This window comes from Mustela putorius, unplaced genomic scaffold (assembly GCF_011764305.1).
Source record: "Mustela putorius furo isolate JIRA1106 unplaced genomic scaffold, ASM1176430v1.1 tig00003854_pilon_pilon_pilon, whole genome shotgun sequence".
Lineage (NCBI taxonomy): Eukaryota > Metazoa > Chordata > Mammalia > Carnivora > Mustelidae > Mustela > Mustela putorius.
In genome coordinates, this window is record NW_025422006.1 from 1,873,547 (window position 1) to 1,888,692 (window position 15,146).

General features: G+C 55.3%; 1 protein-coding gene across 2 annotated transcripts in view; it reads left to right on the plus strand.

Moving 5' to 3' along the window:
- Nucleotides 1–15,146, plus strand: part of ERMP1 (endoplasmic reticulum metallopeptidase 1) — a 41,078-nt gene that overhangs the window by 15,233 nt on the left and 10,699 nt on the right. For both annotated transcript variants that reach the window (XM_045065008.1, XM_013063313.2), the window contains exons 5-13: nt 233–379; nt 1,271–1,363; nt 3,185–3,397; nt 4,198–4,418; nt 7,114–7,288; nt 7,652–7,842; nt 11,377–11,529; nt 13,830–14,032; nt 14,588–14,703. In XM_045065008.1, coding sequence (XP_044920943.1) covers nt 233–379; nt 1,271–1,363; nt 3,185–3,397; nt 4,198–4,418; nt 7,114–7,288; nt 7,652–7,842; nt 11,377–11,529; nt 13,830–14,032; nt 14,588–14,703 — 1,512 coding nt within the window. The remainder of the gene's footprint in view (nt 1–232; nt 380–1,270; nt 1,364–3,184; nt 3,398–4,197; nt 4,419–7,113; nt 7,289–7,651; nt 7,843–11,376; nt 11,530–13,829; nt 14,033–14,587; nt 14,704–15,146) is intronic.

Genomic DNA, 15,146 nt, shown 5'->3' on the forward strand with positions numbered 1-15,146 from the left:
ATCATGACCTGAGCTGAAGGCAGAGGCTTTAACCCACTGAGCCACCCAGGTGCCCCGTAATTTCTCATTCTTAAAGTTAATATACACCTAATTAAACAAACGTTAGAAAACACAGGAAACAAGGTGAAGAGACTGCTCTGGGCTGCGTCCCCAGGCCATAGCAGCAACTGTGTGTGGTGTGTGAAGAATATGACCGTGTCACCTTGTACTGTATTCTCCTGTTTCCTTCTAGGTCCTGAGAACCCGTGGCTGGTCCAGGCCTATGTTTCCGCCGCTAAACACCCATTTGCTTCCGTGGTGGCTCAGGAGGTCTTCCAGAGTGGAATCATTCCTTCAGATACCGACTTCCGCATCTACAGGGATTTTGGGAACATTCCAGGTATTTTGTGTACACTATGGGCTCTAGCCCAGTGGCGATTAAGTAGAAGCAGGTTTTACTTTTTTGCAGGATGGTGAGCCAGCAGTGTATCCTGAGAGTGCATTCCGTCGTGAAAGTTGTGTATTCTGTCACTGAAACTGATTTCCGGATATTTTCCTTTTCTTTTAAATTCTGGTTTAAATCCAAGGCTTGCCTTTTCTAGAACCTGTCATCTTTCCCCACACAGTGGCAGAACGGGGGACAGCTGGTTAGCACTTAGGCTCCCCGCAGTGGTGACCGGAGATCCTGGAGGGTCTTTGGCTTTGTCGTTGCCTGCCTTGGCTCGCTCCCGTGGCGGCTGGTACAGCTGATGTGAAGTTAGAGTTTGGCTCTGGCCCAGCACGGGTGTCGACAGCGGAGTTCTCCGGCCTCCTGAGCTGTACGCCTCCCGCCCCTCGCTGTGTGACATGTGAGGTCTCCCTGATACATGTACTTCCCTGGTTATTTTGTGTCGCAGCTCTAGACGCTGTCAGACATTCATGAACGGGACAGCGATGGTGCCACTGCTTTGACATTTTGTCGTTTAGGAATTTAATATGTTAAACAGGCTTAAAGAAAGGTTTTTGTTAATTTTAAATTTTTTATTAACATATAATGTATTATTAGCCCCAGGAGTACAGGTCTGTGAATCGCCAGGTTTACACACTTCACAGCACTCACCACAGCACATACCCTCCCCAATGTCCATAACCAGCCACCCTCTCCCTAACCTTCTCCCCCAGCAACCCTCAGTTTGTTTTGTGAGATTAAGAGGCTCTTATGGTTTGTCTCCCTCCCGATCCCATCTTGTTTCTTTTAGAAAGGTGGTTCTTTAGGGCAAAATGACACTTTGTTTTTTTCTGTGTGTCTTAGGAATTGACTTAGCTTTTATCGAGAATGGATACATTTATCATACCAAGTATGACACCGCAGACAGAATTCTAACAGATTCCATTCAGAGAGCAGGTTGGTATTCAAATGTAGACTCTTGGTCTGTGGTAAGATGCAGTCTCAGGGCTGACCTACAAACCTACAGATTCCCTGTGGACTGTGCATTAGGGACGCAGTGTGCGGCGTGCGTGAGCTGGGTGGGCTTTGGAGTCCGATGAGGGCTCGGATTTTAGCCTTGAAGTCTAGGTTAGCCATTAAGAACGTAGGACTGTTCATTGTGGGGCACTGGGAAGAGAGTGGGCCCAGGGTGAACGCGGTGTGGCTGAGTGATGAGCATGTACAGAACGGAAGCCAGATGGCGGAGGGGGCACTGGGCGCGTTGGGGCAGCGTGCCTGGCTGCAGAAAGTTATGGTGGTCCATCTTGGGTGGTGAGGGCAGGTGAGTGGGTTACAAAACAGGTGTTAGCACAGCACCAGGGCTGGGGCTTAACATGCTTTCCAGAGAAGTCTGGAGTGTTCAGGAGAGGAGAGTCTGGTGGGGAACCCTAATGACAGAGTTGATAGGATTTGGTGCCACGCAGAAGATAAGGGTGCTCCAGGAAGACCAGAGCGTGTGCGTGTGTGCATGTGTGTGCGTGGGTGCGCGTGTGTGGGCGTCTGTGTGGATTGCTGGCGAGCGGTGTCAGACTGCAGTCTGGGTGGGACTTGTACAGGACCTGACCAGGCGGCCGGTGGCAGACCCGGCTGTGAAGCCTAAGTCCCAGCTGGCTGGGGAAAGGCGGTGCCATTGACCTTGATGGGGACGTGGGAAGGTGACCTCACTCAGGGCAGTCATGGAGAGGGGAAGGAGGCCGTCAGCTCGGCCGACGTGGACGGAGGGGTCTGTGAACCAGCCGGCTGGAAGGACCCACTGGGAATACGGGTTTGGGAATCAAAGGCATTGAGAAATCCACAGAAGCATGGGGGAGGGAATGCACTTTGGGAGCGTGAAGCCGAGGCAGGGGGCTCAGCCTGAGCTTTTGGGGAAAACACGCTTGGAGGCTGGTGGGGAAGCCAGGGGCAGTAGTGGCACGACAAGGCAGTGTGGCATCTCCGGGGAAGCCAGGAAAGTCAGGGGTGGGGTGAACACGGGAGAACCGCCCTGTGGCTCACGGCTTCCTCCTCCTGCGTTCAGGTTCAGCCTCGGTCGTTCCAGGCGTGCCGAGCTCTGCCCGCCAGCGGCTCTCCTGCTCCCCGGCTTTGCGGCCAAGGACTCCCGAGTCAGACTTGTGTTACGTTGTGTTTGGAAAGTCCGCTCACGGCTTCCCCCTCCGCGGCTCTGGCTTGTGGGCTGCCTCTCCCGTTGAGCTCGCTCCCGTTCCCAGGCCCTGAACAGCACGGGCGGGGGTGCTTTTATGGGACCATCTAGACAGAAGTGCCTCCACTTCTCAGTTCCATTGGCCGCCCAGGTGTGGTCCTGGGGGCCTCTGCTCCCCATCTGTATTCCGGTTTTAAGTTGAGACAGAATTGACCTTCCTTATTCTTAACCCACATGCCATAATGTGGTGGCGTCTGTGACCTTCCTGAGGGCCTTTTGTCTCTTGGCTCAGCGCTGGCTTTCTGGTATCCGGAGCAGTACTTAAGGTACATGTTAAACGACTAGACTGAGAAACAGCCCTTGGGTTTGTCAGTAGCGAGGAAAGGATGCGTCAGAGAACAGTTCGCGTGCCAGGGAGAGGGTGAAGGCCAGCGGGCCGAGCGTGTGCGTGGGGAGGACACAGAGTGGGCGCGCAGACCTTCTTTGAGAGCCGGGGTGAGCGCGGTGCGGTAGAGGTGCGCAGAGCTCTTGCTGTGGCGGCCGTCTGTGCACTGTGCGCGGTCCGTTCACCCTCTTATCTCTCTCTTCTTTACCAACAGGTGACAACATTTTAGCAGTTCTTAAATACCTAGCTACGTCGGATATGTTGCCTTCTTCCTCTAAGTATCGACATGGAAACATGGTCTTCTTCGACGTGCTCGGCCTGTGCGTCATCGCCTACCCGTCCCGCGTCGGCGTCATCCTTAACTGCATGGTGGTGACGGCTGTCGCGTTGTACCTGGGCAGAAAGTTGTTGCGGCCCAAGCACAAGAGTGAGTATTTTCCTCTCAAACCACAGTGCTGGCCTGGGAATGAGAATCTGCCTGCAGTTTTTCTGGTCTGTTTACCTCTGTTCAGGGATTCCAAAATCCTAAACATAACCTCTGATTTATAGCGTAGAGATTTTTTAGCGAATCTCAGATGAAGGCGCTCGCTGCTCTTTTGGTGTTGGCGCAGCGGGGACCTTTGTGCTTGTGCCACAGACACGGCAGCACGTGGGAGCTCCCGGGAAAGGTTCCTGCACTGACCGTTAGTGGAAATGCCCGTGAAGCGGGCTGGTGCGCACTAGAGAGCGGTGGTCAGGGCTCCGTCCTGACGTCTGCCCTGACCGCTCCGGTTGGATTGGTTTCCTTCTGCTCGGCACGTTTTGTGGTCCAGGCTGCTCTGTGGTCTTCCAGGGGTGGAGGCACGGACCCCCCCCCCCCCCGCCCCAGCCGGTGGCTTTGCTGCACTGCTCCTCCTGCATCAGCTGCCCAGCCGCGTTCGGTACGGAACTTGACCTTCCGTTCTTGCTGGTATTTCGATACGCAGAGCATCCCGGAGGTGCCGAAGATGAAAGCTGACCTGCGGGACTCACGGCTCTGAGTTCCTGCTGCCCACAGACTCTCGGCGAATGTTGCTTATGTATTATTCATCGTTATGTTTTTAACAAACCTGACCCCTGGGACTTTCTGTACTTTGCAGTGACAGTGGTGAATTTCTCGTTTCACCGTTAGGCCCCATAACTCTGCCGGTTGGCCGTGAGGTTGATTTGGCAGTCGGTGACGTCCACTTTGTGTTTTGTCTGCATTAGCTGACACCTACAGGAAGGACTTCTTCTGTGCGCTTGGCATCACTCTGATAAGCTGGTTCACAAGCCTGGTCACTGTGCTCATCCTGGCGGTGTTCGTCTCTCTGATTGGACAGTCCCTGTCGTGGTACAGCCACTTCTATGTCTCCGTCTGTCTGTACGGAACTGCAGCCGTGGCCAAAATCATACTCATACACACCCTCGCAAAAAAATTCTATTACGTGGTAAGTGTGAGGCACGTTTCTTGATTTCTTTTTGCTGCCTTCAGGGATCGAAGACAAACTCAAGTGGGATTCGTTGTGTTTGGCTTTCGATGTGAGCAGACACGGTTTGGCACACTTGTAGAAAACTGTGTCCCAGAACCATGTTTAGTTTCTGGAAGGCTTCGGAGGCTTCCGGTGCCGCAGCAAAGCTCTCAGTGTTTGGGTGGTTGTCGCCGTCTCTGCTCAGTCGGCTGCGGTGGGTCACTCGGTGCCCTCTCTGGGACCCCGTGAGGGCGGGGCCAGGACGCCTGCTGTCTCCCGTGCTCGGGCAGCCCTGGCACATGGCACGGACACACAGAAGCCCTTCGAGCCACACCAAGACTTTTTTCTCCAGTGACCTTCCTTTTCCTTAGCCTGTGTGGTGTCAGTGCAGACTCGGACAGCATCAGCTGAGGTGTGGGGCTGGGAGACTCTGCTTGGGAAGCACGGGCGCGAGGACAGAGGGTTCTGGAACGATTGGTGCTGACATAGGGTTTCTGCTATATATATATGTCCGTTTGAGAAACATCAAAGTAGAAATTGTGGTTACAGAGTAACCGGAGTCATAGTAAACTTCAGTGACAGAGTGACCTGTGGTTTCTAAAGATTTTCTAAGTGACTAAAGGGAAAATCTTTCTTAGTTTCATAACTTATTTTCAAGACAGCCAATGCACACCTGTTTTTTGTTTGCCCTGCTAGGAGTTAGCGTGGGCACACAGGAGGTGGTGATCCAGATCTTTCCATGGCATCTCTGGGGATCTCTGGTGCCTCGGTCTCCGTTTCAGTTCATGTCAGGATGTGCTTTGAGGAGCGCTTCCTTGTTAAAAGGCCTAGTGGAAGGGCTCCTGGGTGGCTCAGTGGGTTGGAGCCTCTGTCTTCCGCTCGGGTCATGATCTCAGGGTCCTGGGATCCTCCTCTCTCTCTCTCTGCCTGCCTCTCTGCCTACTTGTGATCTCTCTCTCTCTTAAATAAATAAATAAGATTAAAAAAAAAAAAAGGCCTAGTGGAGGAAGGTTCTTTGCAGTTGGCCATCTGTTTCTGGATGGGCTGATATTTGTATCTTAGGGGCTGCAGTTTCTAAAAGGATTCTGCTGTGGGGCTCAAGCTCATGTGCTCATTCTTAGTTAGAGCGTGGGGGTGCTGTGCGGCAGGGGAGCGGGGGACAGAAGTGCCCATTAGTAATGTTCCAATGACTTTGACTAGTTTCGGATGCCTGATCCTAAAATTTAGGGCCGAACATGGCGCAGGAGGGATGTGTATAGAGTGCCGGCTGGGCCTGGCACCATGCCGGGCTGGTGGTCCCGGGACTGGTCAGGGCGCGCTCCCTGGCTTTGAGGGGCTTTGTCTGGGGCTTCGGCACACGGGGCACAGCGGGGAGCGCTGCGGGACTGCAGGATGCGGGACTGCAGGATGCGGCAGTCGGGGAAGCTTGTGAGGGAGGCAGGGCGGCTGGAGCGGGTTTGTGACGCGCAGACAGAGAGCAGGTTGCCGGGTGGTCAGAGGTGGGCGAGCACAAGCCCAGCAGCAGGTCAGCGCGGTGAAGATGAGGCTGATGACAGCCTGGTGACCGGACAGGCAGGCCGGTGGGGGGCCGCAGGCGGCCTCGGAGACGGAGGGAGGCCGCCGGTAACCATTTCCGAGCAGGACGGTGAGCTGACCTGGGAGACACGAGCGGTGGGAGACGGGGTGGGGGGCTGCGTGGGGAGAGGGGACCCGGTCCCGGGGGCGTCTGTGTGACCTCCGGCCACAGTGTGGGGGTGTAGGGTATGGTTGGCAGTGCTGAGACCTGTTTTCGAACAGCTGAGCGGTACTTGGCTTCAAGTAGAGTCTGAGAATTATTTCCTTTAACATTATTTTTCAAGACTGCGTGTCTTCACGCTGTGTTGAACGCGGAGGGGTGTCACGGCGTGGCTCTTCCTGTCCGAGGGGGTCTGTCAGAGGCGTCTGGACAGGTTTTGGAAATGCCACTGAAAGCTCTCACGGTACCGCCCGAGCGCCGGCTGTCCCAGTGCGGGGTCCCTGCACGGCAAGCCCCGATGTTTGTGTGGACAGAGCCCCTGGGGCCGCGGTGTCGGGGTGTGTTAAGCTCTCAGGCAGCTCCCCTCCGACGGCTCCAGGGGCTGTGCCAGAGTCCGCGGACTTCCAAGCCCACACGTGGGGCTAAGGCTGATGAATGCAAAAGCCACAGGAAGCCAGGACAGGGCAGAGCCGCAACCCAGGGCCCCCAGGAAGCAGAGAAGACTCCGGAATCCAGCCAGACTGCATGGTCGGGGCTCCAGAGGGGCTGCGGGGGGCATCCAGGGCATCGAGGCAGCCGAGCTGCCCCGAACAGGTCCTTTCTCTCCTTGGCTTGAAGTTCTTTGCAAGTTGCATAAGTAGAAAAGTTACAGGAGTGCATGTGTTTAGGAGAGTGCTTTCTTCTATTTTACAAATTTCCAAAGGTTGCTTTGAGGCTGTGGAGGGAGAGCACAGGCTGCACGTGAGTCAGCGGCTTGTACCCCGTCCTAGTAAATGCCCCTTCCCGGGTAGCCGTCCTGACAGGAGGTAGCTTCCTGGGCACTTCCTTAAAGTTTAAGACCAAACGTAGCTCTTCTGCGCACAGGAGATGATACTGCGTTAGAAGATCTTTGTGAACGGCCCATGCGTGAGACCAGCGGTGTGTTTTTCTTTCTTTCAGAATGCCAGTGACCGGTATCTGGGAGAAGTGTTCTTTGACACCTCGCTGTGTGTGCACTGCGTTTCCCTCACGGCTCTCACGTACCGAGGACTGTGCTCGGCGTTCATTAGCGCCGTCTGGGTGGCCTTTCCCTTGCTCACAAAGCTTTGCGTACACAAAGACTTGAAGCAGCATGGTAGGTATTTGCGGTTTTGATGCAAATGGGAAAATACCTTAAAAATGCTTACGAAAGACCCTTTCTCTGTTTTGTGATCTTTGGGTGTAGGCTTTCAAGATGGTTGCTGATTGCTTTTTTCAGTGTTGAGATCACAGAAGTTCTCATCCTGTACCTCATACCCCATGCCATGCTCGTGTTTACGAACACATTAGCTCATGTACTACGTGTTCTGTTGTGTTTTTACCCGTATTTAATTGTTCTTGAACGACATAGGTCATATGCTGTGTCCCTGAATGAGCGTTCTGTCTCACGCACACAGTACTATAGAATCTGGGTCCCACTGTAGAATTTCAGAGATGTATGTTTTCTCTTTTTCCCTAGGTGCCCGAGGGAAGTTTATTGCCTTTTACCTTTTGGGGATGTTTATTCCTTATCTTTATGCACTGTACCTCATCTGGGCAGTATTCGAGATGTTTACCCCCATCCTCGGAAGGAGTGGTTCGGAGATCCCCCCTGACGTCGTGCTGGCTTCCCTTTTGGCTGGTTGTACGATGACCCTCTCCTCCTATTTTGTAAGGAAAAAACATTTAAAAATTTTTTTCTTCTTTCTTTATCTGTCATATAAATATGTGATGAGTTTAGCTATAGTACATTCTGGGAAATCTTGTATTTTATTGAGAAACATCTGTGCAAAAGAAATGGGGATTGTGTGTGTAGAATGTGGGTTTGGTGGTAAAAAGATGAGAAATGGGTTTGTTTGGGTTTTGTTTTTTTACCTCCTTGTCGTCCCAGATCCTCTGGTTATATCTCTTCACAGCTTTCAAACTACCTGAATGTGAATTTGTAGAGTGCCTACCACGTAAGATATGATAGAGACTGCTTGGTGGTGGATTTTTTTTTTTTTATTTTAAAGCTTTTATTTATTTGAGAGCGTGAGCATGAGCTGGGGTGAAGGTAGAGGGAGAAGCAGGCTCCCTACTGAGCAGGGAGCCCGATGCGGGGCTCGATCCCAGGACCCTGGGATCATGACCTGAGCCGAAGGCAGAGGCTTAATCCACTGAGCCACCCAGGCGCACCAAATGGTGGATTTTTAGAATGATTCCAACTTCCTACTGAGAGACAAATGTTAGTAAATACGTGGTTGGTTTTATTAGTGCTCTTAGAGCTGGTGGAGGGAGAAGGAATCTGATGAGGCTCTTTCCGTTATCACTGAACTGACTGCCTGGCCGCTAGCCCCGCGGTCTTCACCAATGGGGCCTGTCTCCTTGGGTGAAGGACTCTGAGGACTCAAGAGTGTCACAGGCCTTGTCCTTCTGCCCTGTCCGTGCTCTGCCCCTGCAGGGAGAGTTCTGCCTTTGCCGTGCCTGCCACTCCTCCCCGGGACTCCCCCGAGGGAAGACCGGACCCCGTGGTAGAGCAGGTTCCAGGCAGAGTTCTGCCCTCAGAGTGGGGACCTCAGGCCTGTCCCCTCTCATGGAGGCTGCTCTCTGCGGTGTGGCTCTTTTCCTGGAATTGCCGAGAATACGAAGCGATGACTGCATACCCATAGGTACACTCCAAGATTTGCGGTTAGGGGACTAAGTAGAAAAAGCAGTTGTGACTCTATCATAGTTCTCTCCTTCATGGAGACGATGGCGAGTCTTTCCGTGTCACTGCGGTGGAGGGCATGTCAGGTGGAGGTGAGGGTTTAGAGACGGAGTGTAAGGACGCCACGTGCACGGTCAGCAGCTTCGGCGCACGTCCCTTAGGAGAGTGGCATCTGGCCTAGAGAGCGGTTCTGCACACCCCTGTGTGTGGCTGGTGGAAGGAAGTCTGAGCATTCCAGCCGTTTGGACTTTGCTGGAATGATTCAGTCCTTACTGGTACGTGCAGGGGTGGATGGAGAATTCTGAAATGTTCTTTGACGCCTCCAGGGTTTACTTCTTTCGGTTTAACGTTAAGCCTTTAAATTCTCTGTGCAGGTGGCTAGAGGGTTTGGCTGCTGTGAGGGCCGAAGCGGTTCGGGGCTCATCATGCATAGGTTAGGTTGTGATCTTGAGTTGGAGGAGTCCTGAGCTGGGTCCCGCCGTCAGTGGGTGGAAGTTGTTAGTGCTCAGAAGCCACGACCAAAATAGGGGGCATTTTAGTTCCTTCCCGTGTGGAACGGGACAGACTAACTCTGACAGCTTCACCGTGGAAATGGAAAGTGACCCCTGAGTATGGGAATCCTGGAAACCATGGAGAGAGGATTAAAATGTATAGTTTTCTGAATTATATTTTATTAGAAAAGCTTCTGGAGCGTGCCTCTTGGAATGCATTGGAAGCTCATTTATTTTTCATCAGAATGCAAGGTGGCCGCGCTGCTGGTGGCGTGGGTGGGTGGCGTCTGCTCCTTGACTTGCCTCCAGGGCATGGTGTTGGAGCGGGGCTGGGGGGGGGCCCAAAAGAGGCAGCCTGGTCTCCGCGCGGGGAGACAGAAAGTGTAATGCAGATTTCACAGAGCTCTTCTTTTTTTGGTCCTTGGGGGTCCACTGAGTCTGTTTGCTAGGGAGCAGTGACGCGTCTGTCTGGTGGTGGGGCAGCGGGTGTCCCTGGGGTTGTCCTGCTTGAATGAGACTGCTGCCGAGTGACCTTGGGGAACAAGACAGCAGCCCTGGACAATGCCTAGACCCTTCTCATGCATCTCTTTGTTTCATTTTGCACATGTTTGGGAATCTAGAGTGAGGGATGTCACATTTAAGGCAGAAATAAGAGTGAAATCGGAGGTGCTGGAATTCAGACACATTGTCGTCCACCCCCCCCCTCCCCCGTGATTGCATTGCGCTCACCGCCCGTTACCAGACCTCCTCCTGGAGACGCGTGGCAGGGGCAGCTGCCGAGCCTCGTGGCTTGAGGAGTGCGTGTGGCATGGGACAGGGTAGGTAGCTGGCACGGAGCTTTAGGACATCTTGCAAGGTGGCTGGGTGGGGGTGGCAGGAGCCACCGCCTCTGACGGCGAGGTCTTCCTCTGACCTGCAAGACTCTCGACACCTAAGCGGGGCAGCCTCCGGCGGAGGGGAAGTCACCGCGTGGCGGGATGTCTGACGCTGCTCTGCAGAGTCACACCGTAAAATCGTACGACTGCCGGGACAGTGAGGGACAGACAGGTGCGAGTGTGGTTTTGCTAACTCCCTGCCTTGGCTGCTGGGGGGTGGTCTGGTTTCCGTGCTTACTGTGTAGAAACGCAAGATCACTGTCCTGAGGCCAGTACCGTGTCGCTGGAGCGGACCCCGAGGGGACGCTGGTGCCCGGTGTTCGGCGTAGTAGAGCGATTTCTCATTTTCATTTCCATCGAAGTCTCTCCACAGTCATGCTCTACGCGTGGAGCCCTGGAGGGTGGGTGACCAGGGGGAGCAGGCACGGGGAGCTGGGATGGGGTCAGCGTGGCCCCTTTCAAGCGCACGACGGATCTGTGGGTGGTTCTGTGAGTCACGCGTGTCCCCCCCAGGGGACGGTGACTTCCCGACCACCGAAGGGCTTGTGGAAGCCGGTGTGGGACGTGCGAGGTGCCCCCGCCCGGGCCCAGGCCTGCCGTCAGCCCGGTCCGCTCTGCTCACCCAGCCCCGAAGGGCCCCGCGCCGCCACCCGACGGGTGTCGAGGTGCGAGCGCGGACGCAGCCAGCAGCGAGGCGGCCGCCAGAGCATCCGGAGCCGAACTTGGTCCCCTGGGAACGGGCGTGCGGACCGCCCGGTCTTAGCTCCGGTTCTTCAACGGGAGCCCCGTGGGGTGACGCTTGGTAATCAGTGGCGTCTCCCGGGCCGCGGCCGACGGGGGGCACGGACAGAAGCGAAGGAAGGTCCCGGTTTCACGGCGCTGTGTCTGTCGTGCTGTCTCTGCCGACCGACCCGAGACCCCATCTCTGTGTCCTTTCCCCTCTCGAGGGTTTGTGGGCGCTGGGGCTCCCCTCGTTTACATGGGCTCCGGCCCGGAGCCCCTGAGGCAGCGCCCGTCCCCCGGGTGTGGCGTGGTGACAGCTCCGGGTGGCGGCCGGGCCGGGTGGCGGGCGGCAGGGCCCGGGCGGCGGGCGGCAGGGCCGGCGTGTGCCCGCGGGCGCGCGGCTCCGCTCCTGACTCGTCCCGTCTCGCAGATCAGCTTCGTCTACTTGGCCGAGAGCACCCGGAAGACGCTGCTGGCGCTGACGACCGTGTGCGCCGTCACGCTGCTCCTGGTGTGCGGCGGCGCCTTCTTCCCCTACAGCTCGCAGCCCGCCAGCCCCAAGCCCAAGCGGGTGTTTCTGCAGGTAAGCGCCGCTTCGCCCACGGTCTGCGGGGGCGGCCTCGTGGGCGCCGCGCTCGGCACCGGGGAACCCGCGGGGCCTGCGCTTGCTCCCGGCCGCCGAGCGGGGCGGGGCGGGGGGGTGACCCGAGGCCGGCTGCTCCGCGACCCTCGCGTCCCCGGGGGCCCGGCCGGGACACGTCCGCTTGCTTCGTTCTTGTGCACGTCCCGGACTCGCCGGCGCTGGAGAAGGCGGCGCAGGTCCGCCGGGACTGATGAGCTTTGGAAGGACAGACTGGGGCGGCGTCCGCAGGCTGAGCAGAAATCTGAACTCGGCCGCGAAGGCAAACGGCTGTAATGACCGTAGGTCGTCTGTGAGGGAGGAGGTCCTAATGGAAATGTAAGAGCGTAGAAAGGGGCCAGTAACACGGGCTTTAGAGCTTCTGTGCGTTGTAGGTTTTCGGCACTGTTTGAAGCTGGCGCCGGAAGGCCGGAGCCCGCGCCGAGCTGCCCTATCTGCCGGCCTCCTCTCTCAGAGCCGAGAAGCGGAGAGGCCGGCCGCACACGCGGGCACCCGGCTGGCTGCACCAGGAGGGCGCGCGACTCTGGGGCTCGGGGTCATGGGTTCCTAGACGTGGGTCTACACCCGCGTGAGGTGTAGACTCTACAAACAAATCTTAAAAATAAAGAAAAGCCAAGAACCCTAAGCCAGGAACTACTCAGGGACTTGAAGGAGTAACGGTAACACTCGAAGGTCAGTTACCAGGGAGGAGGTGCTGACAAAGGGCCACTGTTCCACGTTACAGGAAGTCCTGCAGGACACAGCGATAGGCCTTATGTGACAGTCTTGACAACTTACAAAGCCATGAATGAAGAACAGCTCACTTTTAGGAAAGTCAGTGTGTTTTCAGTGACTTGCTGAATTTTTATAATTACATTAGTAAGGAAAAGTGACATTTTTATTTTTAAAAACTCCCATTCTGCTTTGCTGGGGTTCTCTTCTTCCCCCGTGCCGGAAGTGGGCATGCCTTCCCCGAAGAGGGTCAGGTAATAAGTACTTGGGGCTCTGCCAGCCGCTGGCCTCTGTCCCCGCCGTTTTGTGGCACACAGGTGGCCACGGACGGCGCCTCCTCAGGTGAGTGTGGCCTGTGCAAGCAGCGTGGTGGCCGCGTGGCCTGTGGGCTCCAGTCCCCCGCCCCCCGCGCCGTCCTCTCTTCCTGCTTGATGGGCTCCGGGCTTTCCCCTGCGCTGGATGGAACGTGGTGTCCACGTGTGTCATCGGGCGTGCGTGGGGGGGTGTCTCTGCTCGGGAGGGGCTTCAGGCCGCGCACTGAAAGCAGAGTGTGTCTCTCAGAACGGCTTTGTTCGCAGCCTTCGCCTAAACGGAGTTCTGAGGTCCCTGTCTTTTCAATCTGAAATAGGTCTTCAGAAAGGCTTTAATGAAATTTCGTATGTAAATGTACTTGTAAGAAACAGTAATACTTTGTATATTCATCCTCGAGTTTATTTTTTTTTATTTTTTATTTTTTTAAAGATTTTATTTATTTATTGACACAGAGAGAGAGATCACAAGTAGGTAGAGAGGCAGGCAGAGAGAGAGGGAAGCAGGCTCCCCGCTGAGCAGAGAGCCCGATGCAGGGCTCGATCCCAGGACCCTGAGATCATGACCTGATCCGAAGGCAGAGGCTTTAACCCACTGGGCCACCCAGGCGCTCCTCATCCTCGAGTTTAAAGGAAAGAACAGAAGTACCTGCTAAGACCCGAGTGTCCCCTTCTTGATCCCAGCCCCTCCCCCCGCCCCCCGAAATACAGTTGTGAAGTTGGGAGGGAGTTAGTACCTTTTCTTGACCACGTTCCTGTGGAGCCCTAGACAGGAAGACAGAGTTTGCCTCTTTTTGAGCCTCTGAAAAGACAAAGCCATAAATGGTCCTTCGTGACTGGCTGTGTCCTGCCCAGCAGCGTGGGGGAAGCTTCCTTACGGACGCGCGTCACGGTCCTTCGTCGACGGGTGACCCCGCTGCTGCTGCTGCTGCTGGGCGGCCGCGTGTTCGCAGTTTTCGCTGCCCGGGTCGGTGCTGGATCCGTGCGCGGCCCGGCCGGCTGTTCTCTCGGGTGCCCTGCGGGAGCGGAAGGGCCGGCCGGGCCTGTGCGTGTTTAGGTGACGCTGAGCAGTGCCCTGGGGTGGCCGGGCCCGCCCTGCCCCCCAGCAGCGCGGGAGAGGCTCTGTGGCTCCGGCATCCTCCCGTTGGCGCATTCTGTGCCGCCCGAGCGCGGGTGCGGTGAAGGGGTCAGGCGGTCTCGGTCTCACGGCTCTGTTCTTCGCAGCACGTGACTAGAACGTTCCACGGCCTGGACGGAAACGTCACTAAGCGGGACTCCGGCATATGGATCAACGGGTTCGACTACACGGGCATGTCGCACATCACGCCTCACATTCCTGAGATCAACGACACCATCCGAGCTCACTGTGAGGAGGACGCGCCCCTGTGTGGCTTCCCGTGGTACCTCCCGGTGCACTTCCTCATCAGGTCGGTTCCCTTGTGTGCTGCTGGCCCTCAGGGTGGTCCCCGGTCCCGCTGCCACAGGACGGCCCTTATGCAGTTAACCTGACGGCAAGTGCCATGTGTGCGGTGACCGTCACGGCCAAAGTTCCCCTTCTTCAGCGGGACAGAGCACTCGGAAGTTGACGGTGGCCTCAAATCTGGGAAGTCCTTCTAGAAACCCGAGTAGTTGTGAGAGAGGCTGGTCCTCTCGGGAGGTCTGACGGTCTGAAAGGTCGCAGTGAAGCATTCGTGCGGCCGGTTTTAGATTTCTGGGATGTTCGAGGTTTGGTGGTAAGGGGCTGGATAAGAAGGAACAGGATGGGTGATGGAATCTAGACCACCTCGGACCCCTTGTTCGTAATTTGGGGAAGGTTTTATTACACAGTGATGGGCTTTTAGAGTAATTAGCATGATTTTACCGTCAGAGATTATTTTCATATCCCAAAATGTGAGTCGTATATTCAGACCACTTCAGTGAGTTAGAGAGAGCTTTCAACTAAAATTAAGCGAACTAAATATTGAAGCTACCTTTCCAAATAGGAAAAATTGGTATCTTCCTGCCCCAGAAGTTTCTCCAGGAGATCCGGCTCATTTCAGACTTGTGTCCAAAGAACAGACACCCTGGGATTCTGTGAAGCTGACGTTTGAAGCCACAGGTAAGAGGACAATGTTTTCTTCTGTTTCACTTTTTAAATTCTTAAAATATGTATTTTTTTTCCATAAATGGTAGTGACTAGTGACTTAGGAAGAACTTTATTGTGTTTCTAAGAGCACTTGAAGTTTGTGTTTTTTTTTTTTTTTTAAAGATTTTATTTATTTGACAGAGATCACAAGTAGGCGGAGAGGCAGGCGGGGTGGGGGGGGGCGGGGAGAGCAGGCTCCCCGCTGAGCAGAGAGCCCGATGCAGGTTTCGATCCCAGGACCCTGAGATCATGACCTGAGCTGAAGGCAGAGGCTCAGCCACACTGAGCCACCCAGGCGCCCCCCTCCTTTTTTAAAAGAGCACTTGAATTTCTTTAAGACTTTATTTTTTTAGAGTGGTCTTAGGTTTACAGAACAACTGAGCAGAAAGCAGAGCTCCCCTCCCCCTGCTTGCCTT